The sequence below is a fragment of the Cyprinodon tularosa genome, unplaced genomic scaffold (genome assembly GCF_016077235.1).
Source record: "Cyprinodon tularosa strain WSP-4 unplaced genomic scaffold, ASM1607723v1 ctg561, whole genome shotgun sequence".
Classification (NCBI taxonomy): Eukaryota; Metazoa; Chordata; class Actinopteri; order Cyprinodontiformes; family Cyprinodontidae; genus Cyprinodon; species Cyprinodon tularosa.
Window position 1 is genome coordinate 103,777 of NW_024039298.1, and position 18,034 is coordinate 121,810.

The window sequence follows — 18,034 nt, forward strand, 5'->3', positions numbered from 1 at the left end:
GAAAAAAATAGCATTTATCAGAAATGTCTCACTTCTCAATCCTGATTTTTTAGTATTTATAGGCCACATTTTTAACTCATTGATACACCAAAGAACAAAACACGTAAAAGGGAAACAAGCATCAAGAAAAAATTTGAATTTTTTTATAGCATTATATATGGAGATATAAAACAAGGATGACCTGTTTAAAATGTAACCAGCTATTTGCTATTGACCTTAGCAGATAATAACTACCCTGTTAACATCCTGAAAGTAAACAATTGGACAATTGAAATATGAATAGAAATAAGAAACTGACTGATGTTCCTAGTCACCTTGTAGCTCACATCATGGTTTGGTCTCTGTGACAGTGTTGACATAGATTTGGTCTTCTTTTTCCTTTGGAGAAAAAATAACGAAAAATGGTTTTGTTAATCTTTAGGAAGTTCATTTGAGATCAAAGTAATTCAGTAATACTTTTTGAGTTTCATTTTAATCTAACTGGATATGAAAGTGCAATTGTTCATTGCTTCATAACGTGTGAAGCTGTAGCTGAGCAGAGTGTGTAGGTTGTGAGTTTGATTCAAATGTCTCTTCAACATATTGTATGTGGAAGCATCTTTGGGGAAATGGTGGCCTTAGGGAAAATCAGGAATAAACCTAAACAACTGGCAATCTATTCCAGGCCCCATAAAACAGCCCACAGTATTAGGCAAGGAGAGATGCCAACAGACCCTCCCAATTTAAAAAGATGAATAGAATCGAGGAATGGAAACTGCCGTTTCAATGCTTACGAAGCACAGGAGAGAGCAGCTCTACCTCTCGGACTTTGTGTCTGAAATATTGATGAATTATTAACGTGGGTCTCACCTAACACAACCTCAACAACAGCTCTGTCTCATTACTGACAGTAAACCCTACGCCCCTCTATGAAGTGTGCACAAGGAGGAAGTGCAGTTAAGGGTTTGAGTGTGCAGGTTAAGAGTGATAAATAGAGTGCGCAGAAAAGAAGTCGAACGCCTGTTGTTGGAGATGATCGCAGATGGGTTTCTAGTGAGGGTGTGTGAGTTTATACGATTTACATTGTTCTCATTGCATGATCAGTTCGATAGCAGGAAGATTAAGCCATAGATGTTAAGCAGAAGAATACGAAATGCAAAGTTTGTCTGGAAATTGTCAGGACTACCCAAAGTAACACTTCCAACCTCCACCACTTACAGCACAACCATGCTGTTGAGTCAAAGATTTGTATAAGGCTCGATTACCTTTGTGCAAAAATGTTTACAAGAGAGGTAAGATTTTTCTCCTGTTCAATGAGACATTATTGAATGTTTAAACTTAAATGGTTAAAAGACTTTTATTTGTAATTACCAAAAAAATGTTATGTGATTTGGTCAATAAATACATGAAAAATAGATAAGTTATATTTCCTGCACATGCCATTATTTTCAGATAGAGGAGCTGGACTTTTTATCTTACATTTATTGTTATGGAGGTAAACTGCCCAGTTTATTGTGATATTGATTTGAGATCATATCGGCCAGCTCTAACTGCAACCAGCAGCCAATATGCAACCAGAGGGTAAAGACACCTTTTATGGACAGACTATTTACAGCACCAGACAGGTGATGCTGTGACGGTTTACTACAGGTTTATGACAGGCCATAGTTTATGACAGCAACAAGCAACATGTCAAACGACGAATTAAGGGTTTGAAAAAAACACTTTTTCTCCTACTACTACTATTACTACTGAAACAATTGCATCTTCCTGTGTCAAAGCTTTTGGTGTGGGTATGTAGCAACAGTAGACATCACATCCGTAGGAAAATGATGGAAATTAAGCCCCCGTATTGCAGCTTATTTTCGGTGTGCTCTTTAGTTTTGGTTTTTAATGCTTCATCCCCCTTTAGCATTAAAAAACTGACATGAATGTGCATACTTTCAATGCATACAGTCAATGGCAATGTTAGCTTACCTTCTTTGGTTTGTTGGAGAATCTGAACCAGCTGGAAGATAAAGCTTAATTTAAACACCACTACATAACTGAAGCTGCAAAGTATAAACAAATAGAGGATCATCTCACCACTCAAAGATGACAACCGCACTACAGAGCAGAATAGTTCCTAAGATCTTCAGTGTAATATGGAGTCCAAAGACTGCATTATCTGTAACAATACAGCCTTCTTAGTTTTTGTGTATGACTGTAGATAATAATAAAGTTATATTCCTGCTATTTTCATTGCTTTTTTTCTAAAAGAGCAATGAGTGAGAAAAGTATTGTAAAAATCAAACAGAATCATTCCTTTTTAATAATCAGTGTTCCTTAAACATTTCTTTCTGCTTTCAAAAGTAATAGTACAGCACTTCAGAGTGTGGCCAATGTTTACTTCCTGGTTCCTGAGCCAATTACATGAGAGGTTAATGGGTTACCAAAACAGAGGGCAATATTTTGTATTTTCAGGAAGAGAAGCAGACCAGAAATTATCTCAACAGTACATAAGAAGGCATAAGAAGTGGCTGAATCGTCTTCATTAATCATCCCGAATTTAGCTGTGTTACATCCTTTTATCTTTTAATTTGACAACCTGCAAGACACTATTTCAGGGAGATGACATGTCTTATGAGTTGTTCCAATTCAAAATTTAAAGTGCCAAGGTGCCATTATTACTAATGGCTCCTTTTGATACATTTAAAAAAACAAATAATTAAGAAATTTAGTAATTGTTCACTTGACAAAAATTAAGTTTAAACCTAAAACACAAACACATATTATCAATATAAGAGAACAACATGAACCAGAGAGTTCTTTAAATTCTCACCTTTAACACTAAGAAAGAGGATTGATGATCTCTGATTCCCTTGATCATTTGTAGCCTCACAGTAATACTCTCCATCCTCAGTGGCCCTGAAGCTATAAAAGTCACTTGTAGCTACCTTTTTGGTTCCATTTTTGGTGCTCCTGAACCAGGTAAAGTTGGCAGGAGGCTTGGCTCTGCTGGAGCAGCTCAGCTCCACCCAGCTACCTGCTGACACCAAACCTGATGGACTGATGGATGCTGAGGTGTTTCTGGGAGCATCTGAGGAAAATGAGACACACATGAACTTTATTGATCAGAAAAAGCTGAACCATGACGTGCTGACAGGATCACTAACATGAATCACTGAGAGTCACTTCTGTCTCTGCTGTCTTGCTTCTCCATTCATAGTGTATCTGGCACAACAGCTGATGTTGTTGTGCATGCCTGTTCCTGTTCTGATCTGTTTGCCTAACTTGTCTTAAGACTCCTGCTTGATTCTGCCTGTTAATCTTACCTAGAACTGATTCCTGTCAACTATCTGGATTTCCCTTCAGAAACTCTGCGGACCTCTGATACTTTTGGTTCTGAATCCAGAGCATGGCCTTGACACTGGCTTAGACTTTGCCCTTTGGATTGTCCTGCTTTCCTTCGTCTGCTTGGATTAGATCTTCTGCCAGTTCTGTAGTCTCAAGGCTTCAGTATCTGGAACTCTCTGTCCGGCAACCGCTTTGTCTTGTCAACCGACCGGCTGGATTCAACCTTGTTCTCTGGGCACAAACTGAACTATAAAACCATACATGTAATCAACCTCAGATTTACGTGGTCAATAACCTGTGTTTTCTTCCAGCAAGAGGTTCCTGCCTCAGACTCCCTAGCAGCTGTTACCGCAGATCCATTTTGAAATAAACGCTTTTTTAATAATCCCACTGTCTGTCTTGCCTTGAATACTGGGTCCTCTATTCTGAGCCGTGGCAATTTTTGTCACTGTGAACATTGAGACGGGTATTCCAGTATATGACAAGTTTAACTTTTCATAGTTTCAGGAATTTCCCTTAAACATCTTATCTTATTCATGTTTTCAGTCTGATTATTTAAACTTTGATGATTGAGTGTTAGAGAGAATCCTAAACATACATCATGTTTTTTTTTGTTTTGTTTTATTGACTCCGAGAGCTGGTAGTTCTTTTTTTTGGTCCCAACCTCTACTAGATCAAATTATGTCTACCAGTTTTGATAAATTACAATATCTGGCCAAAGCTTTCTTGTTTCTTTCAGTTTTGATCAAATCTGCTTTTAATTATAATTTTGTTGTCTCACCTCTTACCTGTTTCAATCCATTTAAGTTGGGAGTTAATTTTATTAAATTAAGAAAAAAAATGTGAATTAAATAAAACATTAAAAACCTAGAGAAAGTTGAGTATAACAAAACATACATGTACATTTAGGACAATTTCTATTTGCATGCAACAATTACTGATGGTATTGCCAGTGTTGTGCTAGTTCATAATAAAAAATAATGAGCTCAAAGTTCTGTTCACATAAATGAAAGGGAAGTCGCTCACGTTCCTTTTTCACTCTTTCAAAAAAAGGAACCAAGTTCACAACCTTTATGTAACGTTACACTGTACCCACCACTAGAGTGCACTGTTTCAAACCAGTAGTATACTTGAAGTAAATTATATTAAGAATGCTGAAGTATAAGTTTAGAAAGTATACCAAATAATGTACTTTTAGTGTACTTGAAGTATTACTAAAGTAATACTTCTTTGAACTAAATTGGGAATTTGTTAAGTTTACTTAAGTATACTTAAAGTATACTTTAGTAAACAATAAAGTAAACAATAGAATAGTAAACTCTAAGTGCAGTGCCTGATTTTAAGTATGAAATTAGTGCATTTTTAGTGTACTTGAATAAACTACTTTTTGCTAAGGGATCAGCAGGAGAAGGGGTTTCATTTGCAAACGATTCATTTGAAAGAAGGGTTACCGGAGTGCGTTTCAGGTGGAACATCCTGGAAGCAATCATTTCAATACATCAATGGACAGTTGGTGTTCCCTTAGGGGACATTGTGAATGAGGATGCTTGTGGACTAGGTTTTTAAATCATAATTTTAAAACAATAAGTACAGTAAAACAGTAAATAAACTAAGACTCAATTTTAAATTAACTTTAACTCAGATAAGTTGAGTGATAACTGAGAGGAAAAGTATGAAACATCCTATCCTACTTCCTATTCCTTTAAGGCTTTGTAGTGGGAAAAAAGTATTCAACTATTTACGCTAGTTAAATAAACAGAGATCCATTGATTTCACTCGGTCGGCATTTTATTTACGGTATATCATTGCAAAGAGTGAACAGTTCATCATGCAGCCCTTATGGCACAGCATTCAGCCCTGTTCTGCCTGGACCACGTTCATTCCCCTTTACTTACAACAATGGAAAGTAGTCAGAGTCAAAACAAATTACAGACACTTTGGATAACAATAACACGTTATGAATAAACCTTGAGAAAGAATCTGGTCTGTTATGGGAAGAAGCTACACTATATTGCCAAAAGTATTTGCTCACCCATCCAAATTATTGGAATCAGGTGTTCCAATCACTTCCATGGCCACAGGTGTATAAATTCAAGCACCTAGGCATGCAGACTGTTTTTACAAACATTTGTGAAAGAATGGGTCGCTCTCAGGAGCTCAGTGAATTCCAGCGTGGAACTGTGATAGGATGCCACCTGTGCAACAAATCCAGTCGTGAAATTTCCTCGCTCCTAAATATTCCACAGTCAACTGTCAGCTGTATTATAAGAAAATGGAAGTGTTTGGGAACGACAGCAACTCAGCCACGAAGTGGTAGGCCACGTAAACTGACGGAGCGGGGTCAGCGGATGCTGACGCGCATAGTGCGAAGAGGTCGCCAACTTTCTGCAGAGTCAATCACTACAGACCTCCAAACTTCATGTGGCCTTCAGATTAGCTCAAGAACAGTGCGCAGAGAGCTTCATGGAATGGGTTTCCATGGTCGAGCAGCTGCATCCAAGCCATACATCACCAAGTGCAATGCAAAGCGTCGGATGCGGTGGTGTAAAGCACGCCGCCACTGGACTCTAGAGCAGTGGAGACGCGTTCTCTGGAGTGACGAATCGCGCTTCTCCATCTGGCAATCTGATGGACGGGTCTGGGTTTGGCGGTTGCCAGGAGAACGGTACTTGTCTGACTGCATTGTGCCAAGTGTAAAGTTTGGTGGAGGGGGGATTATGGTGTGGGGTTGTTTTTCAGGAGCTGGGCTTGGCCCCTTAGTTCCAGTGAAAGGAACTCTGAATGCTTCAGCATACCAAGACATTTTGGACAATTCCATGCTCCCAACTTTGTGGGAACAGTTTGGAGCTGGCCCCTTCCTCTTCCAACATGACTGTGCACCAGTGCACAAAGCAAGGTCCATAAAGACATGGATGACAGAGTCTGGTGTGGATGAACTTGACTGGCCTGCACAGAGTCCTGACCTCAACCCGATAGAACACCTTTGGGATGAATTAGAGCGGAGACTGAGAGCCAGGCCTTCTCGTCCAACATCAGTGTGCGACCTCACAAATGCGCTTCTGGAAGAATGGTCAAAAATTCCCATAAACACACTCCTAAACCTTGTGGACAGCCTTCCCAGAAGAGTTGAAGCTGTTCTAGCTGCAAAGGGTGGACCGACGTCATATTGAACCCTATGGATTAGGAACGGGATGTCACTTAAGCTCATATGTGAGTCAAGGCAGGTGAGCAAATACTTTTGGCAATATAGTGTATGTCTGGTCTACAAACACCCTCACCAGAAAATGGTGTGGCCTTACAGGTGATACAGACTGAGTGAAAACTTTTATAGTGAGTAAATTGGATAAATTAATATATGAAATAAGAGAAAAATAAATTTTCCGACAACAGGCGTCTTGATCATTTTTATGATAAACCACAAAAGATGAGACATTATTTTAGCAGATGCATCATGTGGACAGATACGTTTTTAAACACAGTTTAGAGAGTCAGTCAGTTAGAAACAACTCCTGTGTCGGTCACATGACTTTCTTGAAACGTCAAAAGCAAAGATACAATGTTTTGCTTTATGGACTCGACGCATCGGTGTTGCTGGACCCATCACTAATTCCGGGTATTTTTCTCATTTTGTGTAGATTTGCAGGGAAGTACTAATGCAGTTGGTTATGCTCTTTCCTTGTTTTGGCCGTTTTGGTTTATTCACTTTGATAATTTAGGTTCTAAGTTTGGCAGTTTAGAAGAGATATAAACCTTATTTTTACCTCGCAAGAGTTCTTGTGCCAGCCACTTTGTTGTTTTGAGAAATGCGTTTCTGCTCAGTGTTTCTGTTATTATAAAACTAATTTACATTGCCCAAATGATATTGTTGTGTCTGGTGTCACCTTAATTTTACCAGCCCACATATAACTGAACTAATTCCAGTTAATGTTGTAAATTAAACCCAAATACTACAATAGAACTTCACATTTAACCCTTTAAATGTGTGATCATAATATAGAGAGAAACTGAAAATACTTGATGCAGTCGAGGAATATATATACACGAGGTAGCAAAATTAGACAGAACTTCTAAAACACACAAGTACATTCAGGTTCCGTGGAAAAGACCTGCATCCAAAATTATTTTTTACGTTATAATTCAGTGGCAGGTTTTTCCCAAGATAGCTTGGATGCTTTAAATCAATGTATCACTTTAAAAAGTAGACAAGGCCGACATTTTTTGTGACGTCCCGTGGGTACAGTTTACACAAAAAGGTGAGTTTTTTTTTTGTCTGAGTCTTCCTTTGTTAGTTAATAAAATGCTACCAGGCGCTCTGCAAAACTGGCATCAGAAATACCAGAAGATGAGTCTGAAATGCGCAGACTACTACTAGCAGTAGACATGCTGGTTTTTCATGCTGTTAGCTGTAATAGGTGCTGTAAAACCTGCCGTTATACAATGAAAAGTGTTGTTATCAATTGAACGGGAAAAAGAGCTGTGTGTGTCGCTCATTATTCTCAGAGTGAACGTTGCTCTTGTTCATGTTCATCACTTCAAAACTGGTCCATTTGGTTCACCGTTCACTAAAAATATCAACGTGTCAGTAAACGCAGTTCATGTACAATACTCGGTATTGCTCTGTGCTTCTTTCAACAAAGTGCTAGCTATAATGTGAGGCAATGAAAATCTTAAAAAAAATAGGAATAAATATAAATCAAGAAAAAGTTTACCTTTATCATCAAAACAGGTCCTTGACAATGTATTGTTTCCTAGATGATTTATAGCCTTATAACACTCTCCTCTCTCAGCTACATTCATGACTACATTTGTGTCGTTTCAGAACCAGTTGAAGCTGGCAGGAGGCTTGGCTCTGCTGGAGCAACTCAGCTCCATCCAGCTACCTGCTGACAGCAAACCTGATGGACTGTTGGAAGCTGAGGTGTTTGTAGGAGCATATGAGGAAAATAGCGGGAAACACGTTAACTTTATTGATCAGAAATAATGGAAACATGATGTGCTGATGGATAACTTACATGAAACATTGAGAGTCACTTTTGTCTCTGCTGTCTTGAATCCTCCATTGACAGGATATCTGGCAGAACATCTGATGTATCCCTCAAGTGGGTCTGACAGAGTGATGGTCTCCTGGATTTTAGTTATAAAGGTTCCATCTGGGTTTTTCTCTGTTTGTTTCTCAGAGACTTGTTGGAGATTCCAGGTGAGTTCAGGAGGTGAGTGTGGACAGGGAGTCACAGCTGAGCAGCTTATAATGACAGACTGATGCTCGTTCAGATCACCAACAGAGATTTTAATGCTGGGACTCCAAGGAGAATCTGGGAGTTCAAATCAAATAGACAGTTTACTAACTACATCAAACCTACAGTATTTATAATAAATGCTCAAGGGTATACACTGCAATATAAAAAAAACAGAGTGGTGTCCATTTCACAAAGCAGGTTTACTAAACCTGAAATTAGGGAAACTGAGATTTCTGTTTTACAAAGAGAGTTTAGCCAATCTCTGTTTCTGTTACCATAGTAACATTCTCCCCAGAGCTAACCTGGTTCAGGATCAGGTTTGGTCCACCCTAATTACTATATAGATCACTATGTACATTTTAAATGAGTGTCCGAACATCTAGTGTTTGAAAAAGTAGTGGACTCAAAATTTCCCACAATGCACCTTGAAAAATAGTGATCATCCATGGTCACTAGATGTGCAGATATATCCAGGAATGCTTTGCGAGATTTTTTTGCAAATATTTACTGTGTTATGTGAGACAAGATCAAAATAAGAAGGAACCCCATGAGATTATGCACAGGCCTTATATGTTTGAACAATGTTTTTATACTCCATCTTCACATGCTCGCTTCTACCCAGTGAGATTGCCCCAAAATATATTTCATTGATACACTGCTATTAAACCAGTAAGGTAGTTACCCCTGAAATGTTATTATTTCAGCAGGCAGGCCATATTGATATGTATTAGTTTGAGTTACCTGCATACTTTTTACTGTATTTTCACTCAACCTCCAAATGACACAGCAGACTCAGTGTCATAATCCATATCAGACATGATTGTTTTGGATTACCTTGACCTCTGACCTCATCTCTGACCTTTTCCTATGCCTTTGATTTACCTGGATACCCTGATCACTCAGCTCTGACCCTGTGCATGTCCCTTGATCTCTGCTTATCTATCAGACTTTAGATCAAGGAGATAATCACCAGACACAACCCCTCAACAGGATCTTCGAACTACCTTACAAGTCGACTCCCAGATTGTGAGAAGGGTAGTGACCTTGGTTGTCTCAGCTGAAATTGACCATAGTCCCTGCCTGGTCACTAACCTTTCATTTCCACTCCCAGAGGGGCCTGTCTCCGATGCTGGTGATTCTTCCTTAAACTACCGCAGTCCGCCTTTAATAAAAACTGTTTAATAATATCAGTTGTCTGACTGTCTTTGGGTCCTCTTGTACAATTCTTAACACACAGCAGATTAAAAAAACATTTAACCAATAAGCGCTGAGTACAAAAAAATAGGTAAGTGTAGCAAGGATCTTCTGCTACGCCATATCCCTCTCCTTTACAGTTGCTCTTTTTTTTTTAAACATTCTAGATTTATTTTATAATTTCTGCATTAAAATCCCTAGTTTTCGGGTGTGAAATTTGAACCGCCTTCTGTCATGTTGACTCGTTGGATCAGGGCTACAATGATAATGGCTTTTATAATAAATCGAACATGTTCAACTTTGAGTGGAGCTTATCAGAGTTGATTAAACTAACTCACAGCAGCCACTGTGAAACCATAAGCTCAGAGTATCCAACCTCAGGCTAGATAAATTCAGAGTTGAGGATAAACCTTCTTTGTGAAACAGACCCCTTTTTACTTTTCTTGTATCTTAGTTTTCAGATTTAGAATCTTTTTTGTTTAGAAGATGAAAATATGCCCAGCTGTTTAAATACAGTAATATTGCTAATTTGCTGGGGGAAAATATAAAAAAAAAAACATGACATTATGTTCTCCAGATCCCTTAACTTTTTTTCTGACACCTTTTAAAGCTGTAAAAGACATGTACATTTTAAATATTCCTCATTGAAATGACCATTATATTACTATGTTAAGAACAAATATTCTTACCTTTAACTGTTATTTGCAGTGGATCATCACAAGCTGTTGCTTTAAACGGCTCATTTTCAATCCTGAAGAAGTATCTGTCTGCATAACTGGTCTTTAAATCAGGAAACAGAGTGGTGCAGTATTTCTCTCTCAGGTTTCCAGTAATATTCAGTGAATAGTTGTTAACTGACCCACTGCCGTTGAAAATTATTATATCTGGATAAGGCATGTAACCACCTTTCATCCAAACTCCATAGATATGTTGGCTACTGTTATATCTGGTATCCTCTGTATCATAGATACACGGGATTTCCAAACAAGATCCACTCAGAGCTTCAAGCTCCCTTGGTGTAGTGATTCTGAGGTGCGGTGTTATACCACAACCAGCCAAAGTACCTGTAAAAGAGACAACTGTTTTATATTTCTTTCTTTGCCTGCAGACAAACTTCATGTTCAATGAACAGGTCAGCTACAGCACTTTACATGTGGGGCCTTTAAATTATATCATGATCTAAAATTTCAGACCAGAAAAGACAAACAGCTCACCTGGAAGAAAGAAGATACTCAGTATCATGTTGACTATCAGCATGTTCTCAGACAGAGCTGCCATCAGATTCAGACAATCCTTCATTTCTTAGACTGGAAAAGATAAAAAAAGTTCCTTTTTTTATCAGTCAGCTTTGGATAACGCGTTACTTAGCTTCGGCCGTTACTTCGAGTTAAATATTCTGATATTTTTAGTATTTTCGCACATTCCAAGAGGTAGTTAAAATTTATTTAAAAGTAAAATTGCCAGTACAATAATTGACACTAATAATGCAAACTTATAATATATAACATAGTTTTTACCATAGAGGTCACACAAAATGGATAATTAAAAACATCTTACCTAATGAAGCTCTATATATCAAGGAATGTATCAGTTGGTGATCAGAAGATCTAAAGAGCAGCACTCTGCTTTAAAGCTGGTATTATGTAGAAGCCAGCAGCTGTATTTGTTGTTCCTTTTCTGTGAGAGGATGTTGGGTTAAGAATTTGCATTGAGAGTGCATTGACTGGTTTATTACAATAACTCCTTTACAGATGTGTGCTGTGTTCTAAATAACAAATGTAATAAAAAAAAAAGAAACAGTTGGAGAATTGTATATAACGATAATGTCTTCTCAGGTTAAAATAACCACTGTATTTGTTAACTAGGAATGCTTTTTACATTTACCTAAAATAAAGTTCATATCTTCTCCGTCATATTTGGTATAATTATCTATAGTCATTTAATTGATTGGGATTTATATATAGACACCCAATGGCAGGTGGTCTGAAGTTGTTTAAGATTATTACTTTTCTGTTGCACATATTAGCTTCCAATGCACAATATCAACTATGCTTTATTCTCTTTTAAAATTGGAGTTTAATATTTCACTGGTCCCAATGAATGCCTGGGAATACATCTAACCCCTATGAGGAAAATTAAGTTAAAAGAAAAGGTAGAAGGATAGGGTATCAGTAAAATTAGGTAAGGCTGCAATAGAAAAGGAGATCATGACAATACAACCAATACAGGTGCTGGTCATAAAATTAGAATATCATGAAAAAGTAGATTGATTTCAGTAATTCCATTTAAAAAGTGAAACTTGTATATTATATTCATACATTACATACAAACTCATATATTTCAGATGTTTATTTTGTTTAATTTTGATGATTACAAATGACAACAAATGAAAATCTCAAATTCATCATATCAGAAAATTAGAATATTGTGAAAAGGTTCAAAATTGATGGCCCCTGGTGCCACACTCTAATCAGCTAATTAACTCAAACCACCTGCAAAAGCCTTTAAATGGTCTTTCAGTCTAGTTCTATAGGCTACACAATCATGGGGAAGACTGCTGACTTGACAGTTGTCCAAAAGACGACCATCGACACCTTGCACAAGGAGGGCAAGACACAAAAGGTCATCGCTAAAGAGGCTGGCTGTTCACAGAGCTCAGTGTCCAAGCACATTAATAGAGAGGCGAAGGGAAGGAAAAGATGTGGTCGAAAAAAGTGTACAAGCAAGAGAGATAACCGCACCCTGGAGAGGATTGTGAAACAAAACCCCTTCAAAAATGTGGGGGAGATTCACAAAGAGTGGACTGCAGCTGGAGTGAGTGCTTCAAGAACCACCACACACAGACGTATGAAAGACATGGGTTTCTGCTGTCGCATTCCTTGCGTCAAGCCACTCTTGAACCACAGACAGCGTCAGAAGCGTCTTGCCTGGGCTAAAGAGAAACAGGACTGGACTGCTGGTGAGTGGTCCAAAGTCATGTTCTCTGATGAAAGTAAATTTTGCATTTCCTTTGGAAATCAAGGTCCCAGAGTCTGGAGGAAAAGAAGAGAGGCACTTCATCCACGTTGCTTGAAGTCCAGTGTAAAGTTTCCACAGTCAGTGATGGTTTGGGGTGCCATGTCATCTGCTGGTGTTGGTCCATTGTGTTTTCTGAGGTCCAGGGTCAACGCAGCCACATACCAGGAAGTTTTAGAGCACTTCATGCTTCCTGCAGCTGACCAACTTTTTGGAGATGCAGATTTCATTTTCCAACAGGACTTGGCACCTGCACACAGTGCCAAAGCTACCAGTACCTGGTTGAAGGACCATGGTATCCCTGTTCTTAATTGGCCAGCAAACTCTCCTGACCTTAACCCCATAGAAAATCTATGGGGTATTGTGAAGAAGAAGATGCAATACACCAGACCCAACAATTCAGAAGAGCTAAAAGCCACTATTAGAGCAACCTGGGCTATCATAACACCTGAGCAGTGCCACAGACTGATCGACTCCATGCCACGCCGCATTGCTGCAGTAATACAGGCCAAAGGAGGCCCAACTAAATACTGAGTGCTGTACATGCTCATACTTTTCATTTTCATACTTTTCAGTTGGCCAACATTTCTATAAATCCTTTGTTTTTATTGGTCTTCAGTAATATTCTAATTTTCTGATATGATGAATTTGAGATTTTCATTTGTTGTCATTTGTAATCATCAAAATTAAACAAAATAAACATCTGAAATATATGAGTTTGTATGTAATGTATGAATATAATATACAAGTTTCACTTTTTAAATGGAATTACTGAAATCAATCTACTTTTTCATGATATTCTAATTTTATGACCAGCACCTGTATATTATTAACAAACAGGAATTCAAATGCTTTTAAACCAAAGTGTTACCAATGTACATACATGTTTTACCTCACTTCTTTATAGGAGTTTTATTATTTCTATATATTTTTTTTTTTTTTTTTTGGTTTCTTTTTACTTTGTTAGAAGTTTCTTAAATTTCTCAAAATACACTTTTCATATCCATCCATCCTTCATCTCCTGCTTAAGGGTCACCCGTGATGTTAAGTGGTATAAACCTTCAGGATCGTGGTAGGGCTGGCGTCATGTTTTAGCATTGAGAACCCGATGATTCAAGCCAACAGTGTATGATGTTTTAAGGTTTCTTATTTGAAAAGGGTGAGGATGTTGCGGACAAGAGGAATTTAGGCAGGCCCTGGAAAAGAACAGGACTGAGCCCGGCAGTTAATGCAGAGGCAGACTAACTGGAGTAGCCAACAGCATCAGCCTAGACTTCAGTTGGGAGTAAGGATAAGCCTTTGCTGACTCTGAAGAGAAGATCTGCCACTGGTAGAACCTGCAGTGATGGGTCAGACGGGGCCTGAAGATGAGGCTGAATGGCAGGAACAGGAAGAGTAACACACTTCTGGGGACATATACTAACTTACTAACTTCCAGGCAACATATTTGTTTGTTATACATTATAAATACTCTAAATTAATGTTTGAAAGGTGAGTAAAATGATTAGATTTTACATAGGCTTATTTCATTTTCAGGCTAATTCTAATGTATTTGAATTTGTAAGCAGTTTTTTCAGATTTTGAAAATTATTTTAGTAGTTTCAATCTGATTGATTGAATTTGAATTAAAAAATACTTGACTTGAAAGGAGTCAGATATTCATTTGCAATGTTTTTTAAGGTTTTGTTCCAAATCTTAATAGATTCATGGCCCAAAGATTTTCCAAAGTAAAATCAAAGAAGTGGCATACCATGACTATGAAGCTGATCCCAATGGGAAATTAGTCCCTAACTATATAGACGCCTTACAGACTAAAACTGGTAGTTGGTTCCACAGGAGAGGTGCCTGATAACTAAAAGATCTGCCTCCCATTCTACTTTTAGAAATTCTAGGAACCACTAGTAAACCTGCAGATTGAGAGCAAAGTGCTTTGCTAGGGACATAAGGAAAAATCTGATCTCTAATATAAGATGGAGCTTGGCTCTTTAAGGCTCTATACAGTATGTGAGGAGAATTTTAAATTCTTATTCTTGATTTATAAGCAAGCCAATGAAGAGAAGCTAGGAAAGTCAGAGGGCACTTCCCTGGGACTGAGGAGTGTTATTACAGCTTCACCAGCTGTTCTCAGGTGGAGGATTGATTTCCCCTAGTGACCAATCTGTGTAGTGCCCTTTTGCATGGCCCATGGTGGTGTGAACGTGTCAGCACACTTTGAATTTCCCAGGTAAAGGCACACTTTTTCCCCTTGCGGGTCGCTCTTTCAATTACAGTTATATCTTGTTTGAGGAATTTACTGTCTTTGTTGTGGAGAAATTGTGCTTAAGGGTTAATTGTAGAGTGGTAATTTTAAACTATAGGTTTGAAACCTGAGTTAATATTACAGCTATACCACTTCTGAGGGGATATCCAAACAATGCATTTGTTCTTTTGTGTGTTAGTTGTTGTTTCACAGTTGTTTAATACACATGCATTATCACATTCAACAAATTCCACTTGCCAAGAAGTCAGTGATCAAATCATCCATCAGAAATTTTTAGAAGTTAAACACAGCAATGTAATTTATCTGAACCTGATTAAGAGTAAGTTGCTTGTTAAAAGATAACCTGCACAACATAATTGTCTGCATGTATTGTACACCTGTCGTATAGGTAGACAGACATACAGCAAACCGAGTTTTTCAGCTTTTGTGCGTGTAGTGCTAACAGGATAAGGGATTTGTAGCCTGTGTGCTACGTTTCCTGCTTCATCCTCCCCTAGTTGAACAAAATGGATAGAGAACGGGATAAGATAGTAGTGGGTGTATCTGTGACTTCCCTAGAGATGGAGTCCCAAGCTTCAATTAGCTCAGTGATCTCTTTTTCCAAAGAAGAGAATAGAGCATTGAAAAGTCTCAGTATAGAGGCTTGTGAAAGTGAGATTAAGAAACCGATTGAGTCAACTAGGAATCCAAGAAAAGATCTGCTGGTTGCTGATATGTTTGGTCAGCTTGCCTTGCTCTATCAGAGAAAGTCTAAGTTAGAAATAGAACTGTCTGAAGCCTGAAGGGAGAATTAGAAGGGTGGAAGGGAGTAGAAAGGCAACATTTACCATTCTGGACAGACGGCGAAGGACGGAAGCCCCCTGGCCACAGGCTGGAGGGTCAGATGAAGAGGAAGAGAGTGAAACCGTCCCTATGTTAGAGAAGTAGGTGGACAAAGGAGTTCCTCCTCAGGCAACCACAGAGCTGAGAGCTAGCATGATGGAGCAGGAAAGGTTTAGTAGTGCAGTGCGCAGTTCCAATAAGCAGAACAGCCTCAGACCACAGAGGATGATTCACCTGACTGGCACGTATAGTTCGTTTTACAGAGCAGTGCAGGTTGTCAACCTAACTAAGAACACTATCAGATATGAAACCCCTTTTCCACAGAGATAGCAGGACAGCCATCTATGGGAATTTCCCTCCTACCTTGATAGGATTGGCTAGAGTTGTCAGATGATGATTCAAATGGACCAGTGCTAATCCCAAAACAGGGCTTATGAACCTGAAAATTTAAATCCCTTGCACAAGCCATGGAGCGTTTTGATCACAGTAATCCTGAATCCACCATTGATGATTACACCAGAGAGACAGAGCATTGTCTTTTAGGTTTACCCAATCCCTACGCTCCGGAGAAATTGAGGCTGATCTGGAGAACCTCTTCAAGCTGTGTTTGTGTGTTCATGGAGAGCCTTCAGTACTATTCTTCTCTTTGCCAGAAATGCTCCTGGTTTGGGGGAAAAGCATACCTTAAAATCAAGTTTCTTCTACAATCTTCACAAGAGCATTAGGAATGAAGTCACCATGTACCACTGAACTAAAACTCTTTCCATGCAGGAACAGGAACAATGCTCAGATAGCATGCATCCGCCCCAGTAAGGAACAGATGGAGATAACAGGGTTCTATAGATTCAGGCAGAACTAGGGAGAAGCTTGTTGGACAGACAAGAAGTTCCTCCCTCCAGAGTCAAGTTTAAAGACAATATGATGCAGGTCCACAAGAAAAGAGAGCATTCCATGTAGGGATGGGAATCGAAAACTGGTTCCTGTTCAGAACCGGTTCCGTGTGTTCCAATTCCATGGCACCATTTGGCAGCTCACTTAATGATTCTCTTAATGGTTCCAGGCAGCACCAGAGCTGCTCTGGGTAGCACGATTTACGTCACATTCTTTAAGGAAGTTACACACAGGCATTCAATAAGCAATCGAAAGTTTGATTTCATTTTAAGGAAGAGAAAGATGGCAACAAGGCACTTTGAAATCATTACAAAGTGGCAATTGCATCCCTGGGAGGAAATACACCCTACATGCAGAAACACCTGCGCACAAGACATGGCATACATTTTAACAAATGCCATGTTTATGATGCTTCCGGACAGAGGCTAAAGTTATGACCAGCATGGAAGGCAACTCTGGTGGTAAGCAGCTAGTTTTATACCACTGGCTTTGCTTAATGTGGTCCCTAGTAAATCACATTCCATTTCTGGAAATAAACCAATTTCGTACCTCACTTTGGTGTTATTAAATATGCTACGAAGTTGTTCTGCAGTTCAGGAAGCAAGAGAAAGACCCTTGTTTATTTAAATCAGGGGAGGATGAGTTTATTTCACGAAATTGTACAGTAATGCTTTTCCAATCAAACGGATGCCTTCTCCATTAGATTTAGATGACTGTGACGAGACGGGTAGCCTGGCTGGCTCAGAGGCTGGCAGCTCCCGTTCACTGCCTTTTGTTTTCCCTGAGGCAAGCAGAAATAGAATGTCCCAGGTGAAGGTAGACGAATGTCACCGTGCTTTTACCAAGTTCATTGTTTCACAGAATCAATAGAAGAATCAATAAGGAATTTAATCGTTTCACAGTATCGATAAGGAAATCGGAATCATGAAAATCGTATCAATTCCCAACCCTATTTCCAGGATAGGAGGAGTTGACAGAGTAGGGAATAGAGTGGTTTCCAAACAAGGAAATCAGAGATGAGCCGAGACAACAGACAGCCTGACCAGAGGAAAACCAGAAAAAAATTGTCAAAAAGAAAAATGTTATTATAATTAAAATAACTTCCTCGAAATGTCTTCAAACTTGAAAAACCAAGTCTAGTGGTGTGATGGTAACGATCAGAGTAAACAGACTGAACAGCCAGTGATGGAGATGGAAGCTATCCTCCACAGGTTGTTGGCAAAAAGCGGTTTGTCAGATCCCTCACCCCTCTCAACCACCACCTGATGATAGTGATCCTCCTGAGAAACCTGACCCGAAG

General features: G+C 38.8%; 1 protein-coding gene across 2 annotated transcripts; it reads right to left on the minus strand.

Annotated features, from left to right (window-relative positions):
- On the minus strand, positions 1–11,391 carry LOC119796933 (sialic acid-binding Ig-like lectin 13). 2 transcript variants are annotated; one of them, XM_038305713.1, is made up of 9 exons: positions 11,304–11,391; positions 10,961–11,053; positions 10,436–10,810; positions 8,328–8,627; positions 8,025–8,228; positions 2,801–3,058; positions 2,065–2,146; positions 1,957–1,987; positions 1–378 (listed from the first exon to the last, which is right to left on the minus strand). In XM_038305713.1, exons 2-5 carry the CDS (start codon positions 11,043–11,045, stop codon positions 8,131–8,133), a joined length of 858 nt encoding a protein of 285 aa, XP_038161641.1. In that variant the 5' UTR covers positions 11,046–11,053; positions 11,304–11,391; the 3' UTR covers positions 1–378; positions 1,957–1,987; positions 2,065–2,146; positions 2,801–3,058; positions 8,025–8,130. The 2 variants fall into 2 exon arrangements, with proteins under 2 accessions (XP_038161641.1, XP_038161642.1); XM_038305714.1 differs by lacking the exon at positions 1–378 and having other exon boundaries at positions 1,956–1,987.
- Positions 11,392–18,034: the final 6,643 nt, after the last annotated feature.

What these genes read in the sequence shown, in the direction of transcription:
- LOC119796933 (XM_038305713.1), bottom strand. Translation starts at nt 11,045, where the DNA reads ATGAAGGATTGTCTGAATCTGATGGCAGCTCTGTCTGAGAACATGCTG. An exon ending in GAGTATCTTCTTTCTTCCAG is followed by an intron (nt 10,811 to 10,960) that starts GTGAGCTGTTTG and finishes TCTCTTTTACAG; the next exon opens with GTACTTTGGCTGGTTGTGGT. An exon ending in AGTGACTCTCAATGTTTCAT is followed by an intron (nt 8,229 to 8,327) that starts GTAAGTTATCCA and finishes CAAACACCTCAG; the next exon opens with CTTCCAACAGTCCATCAGGT.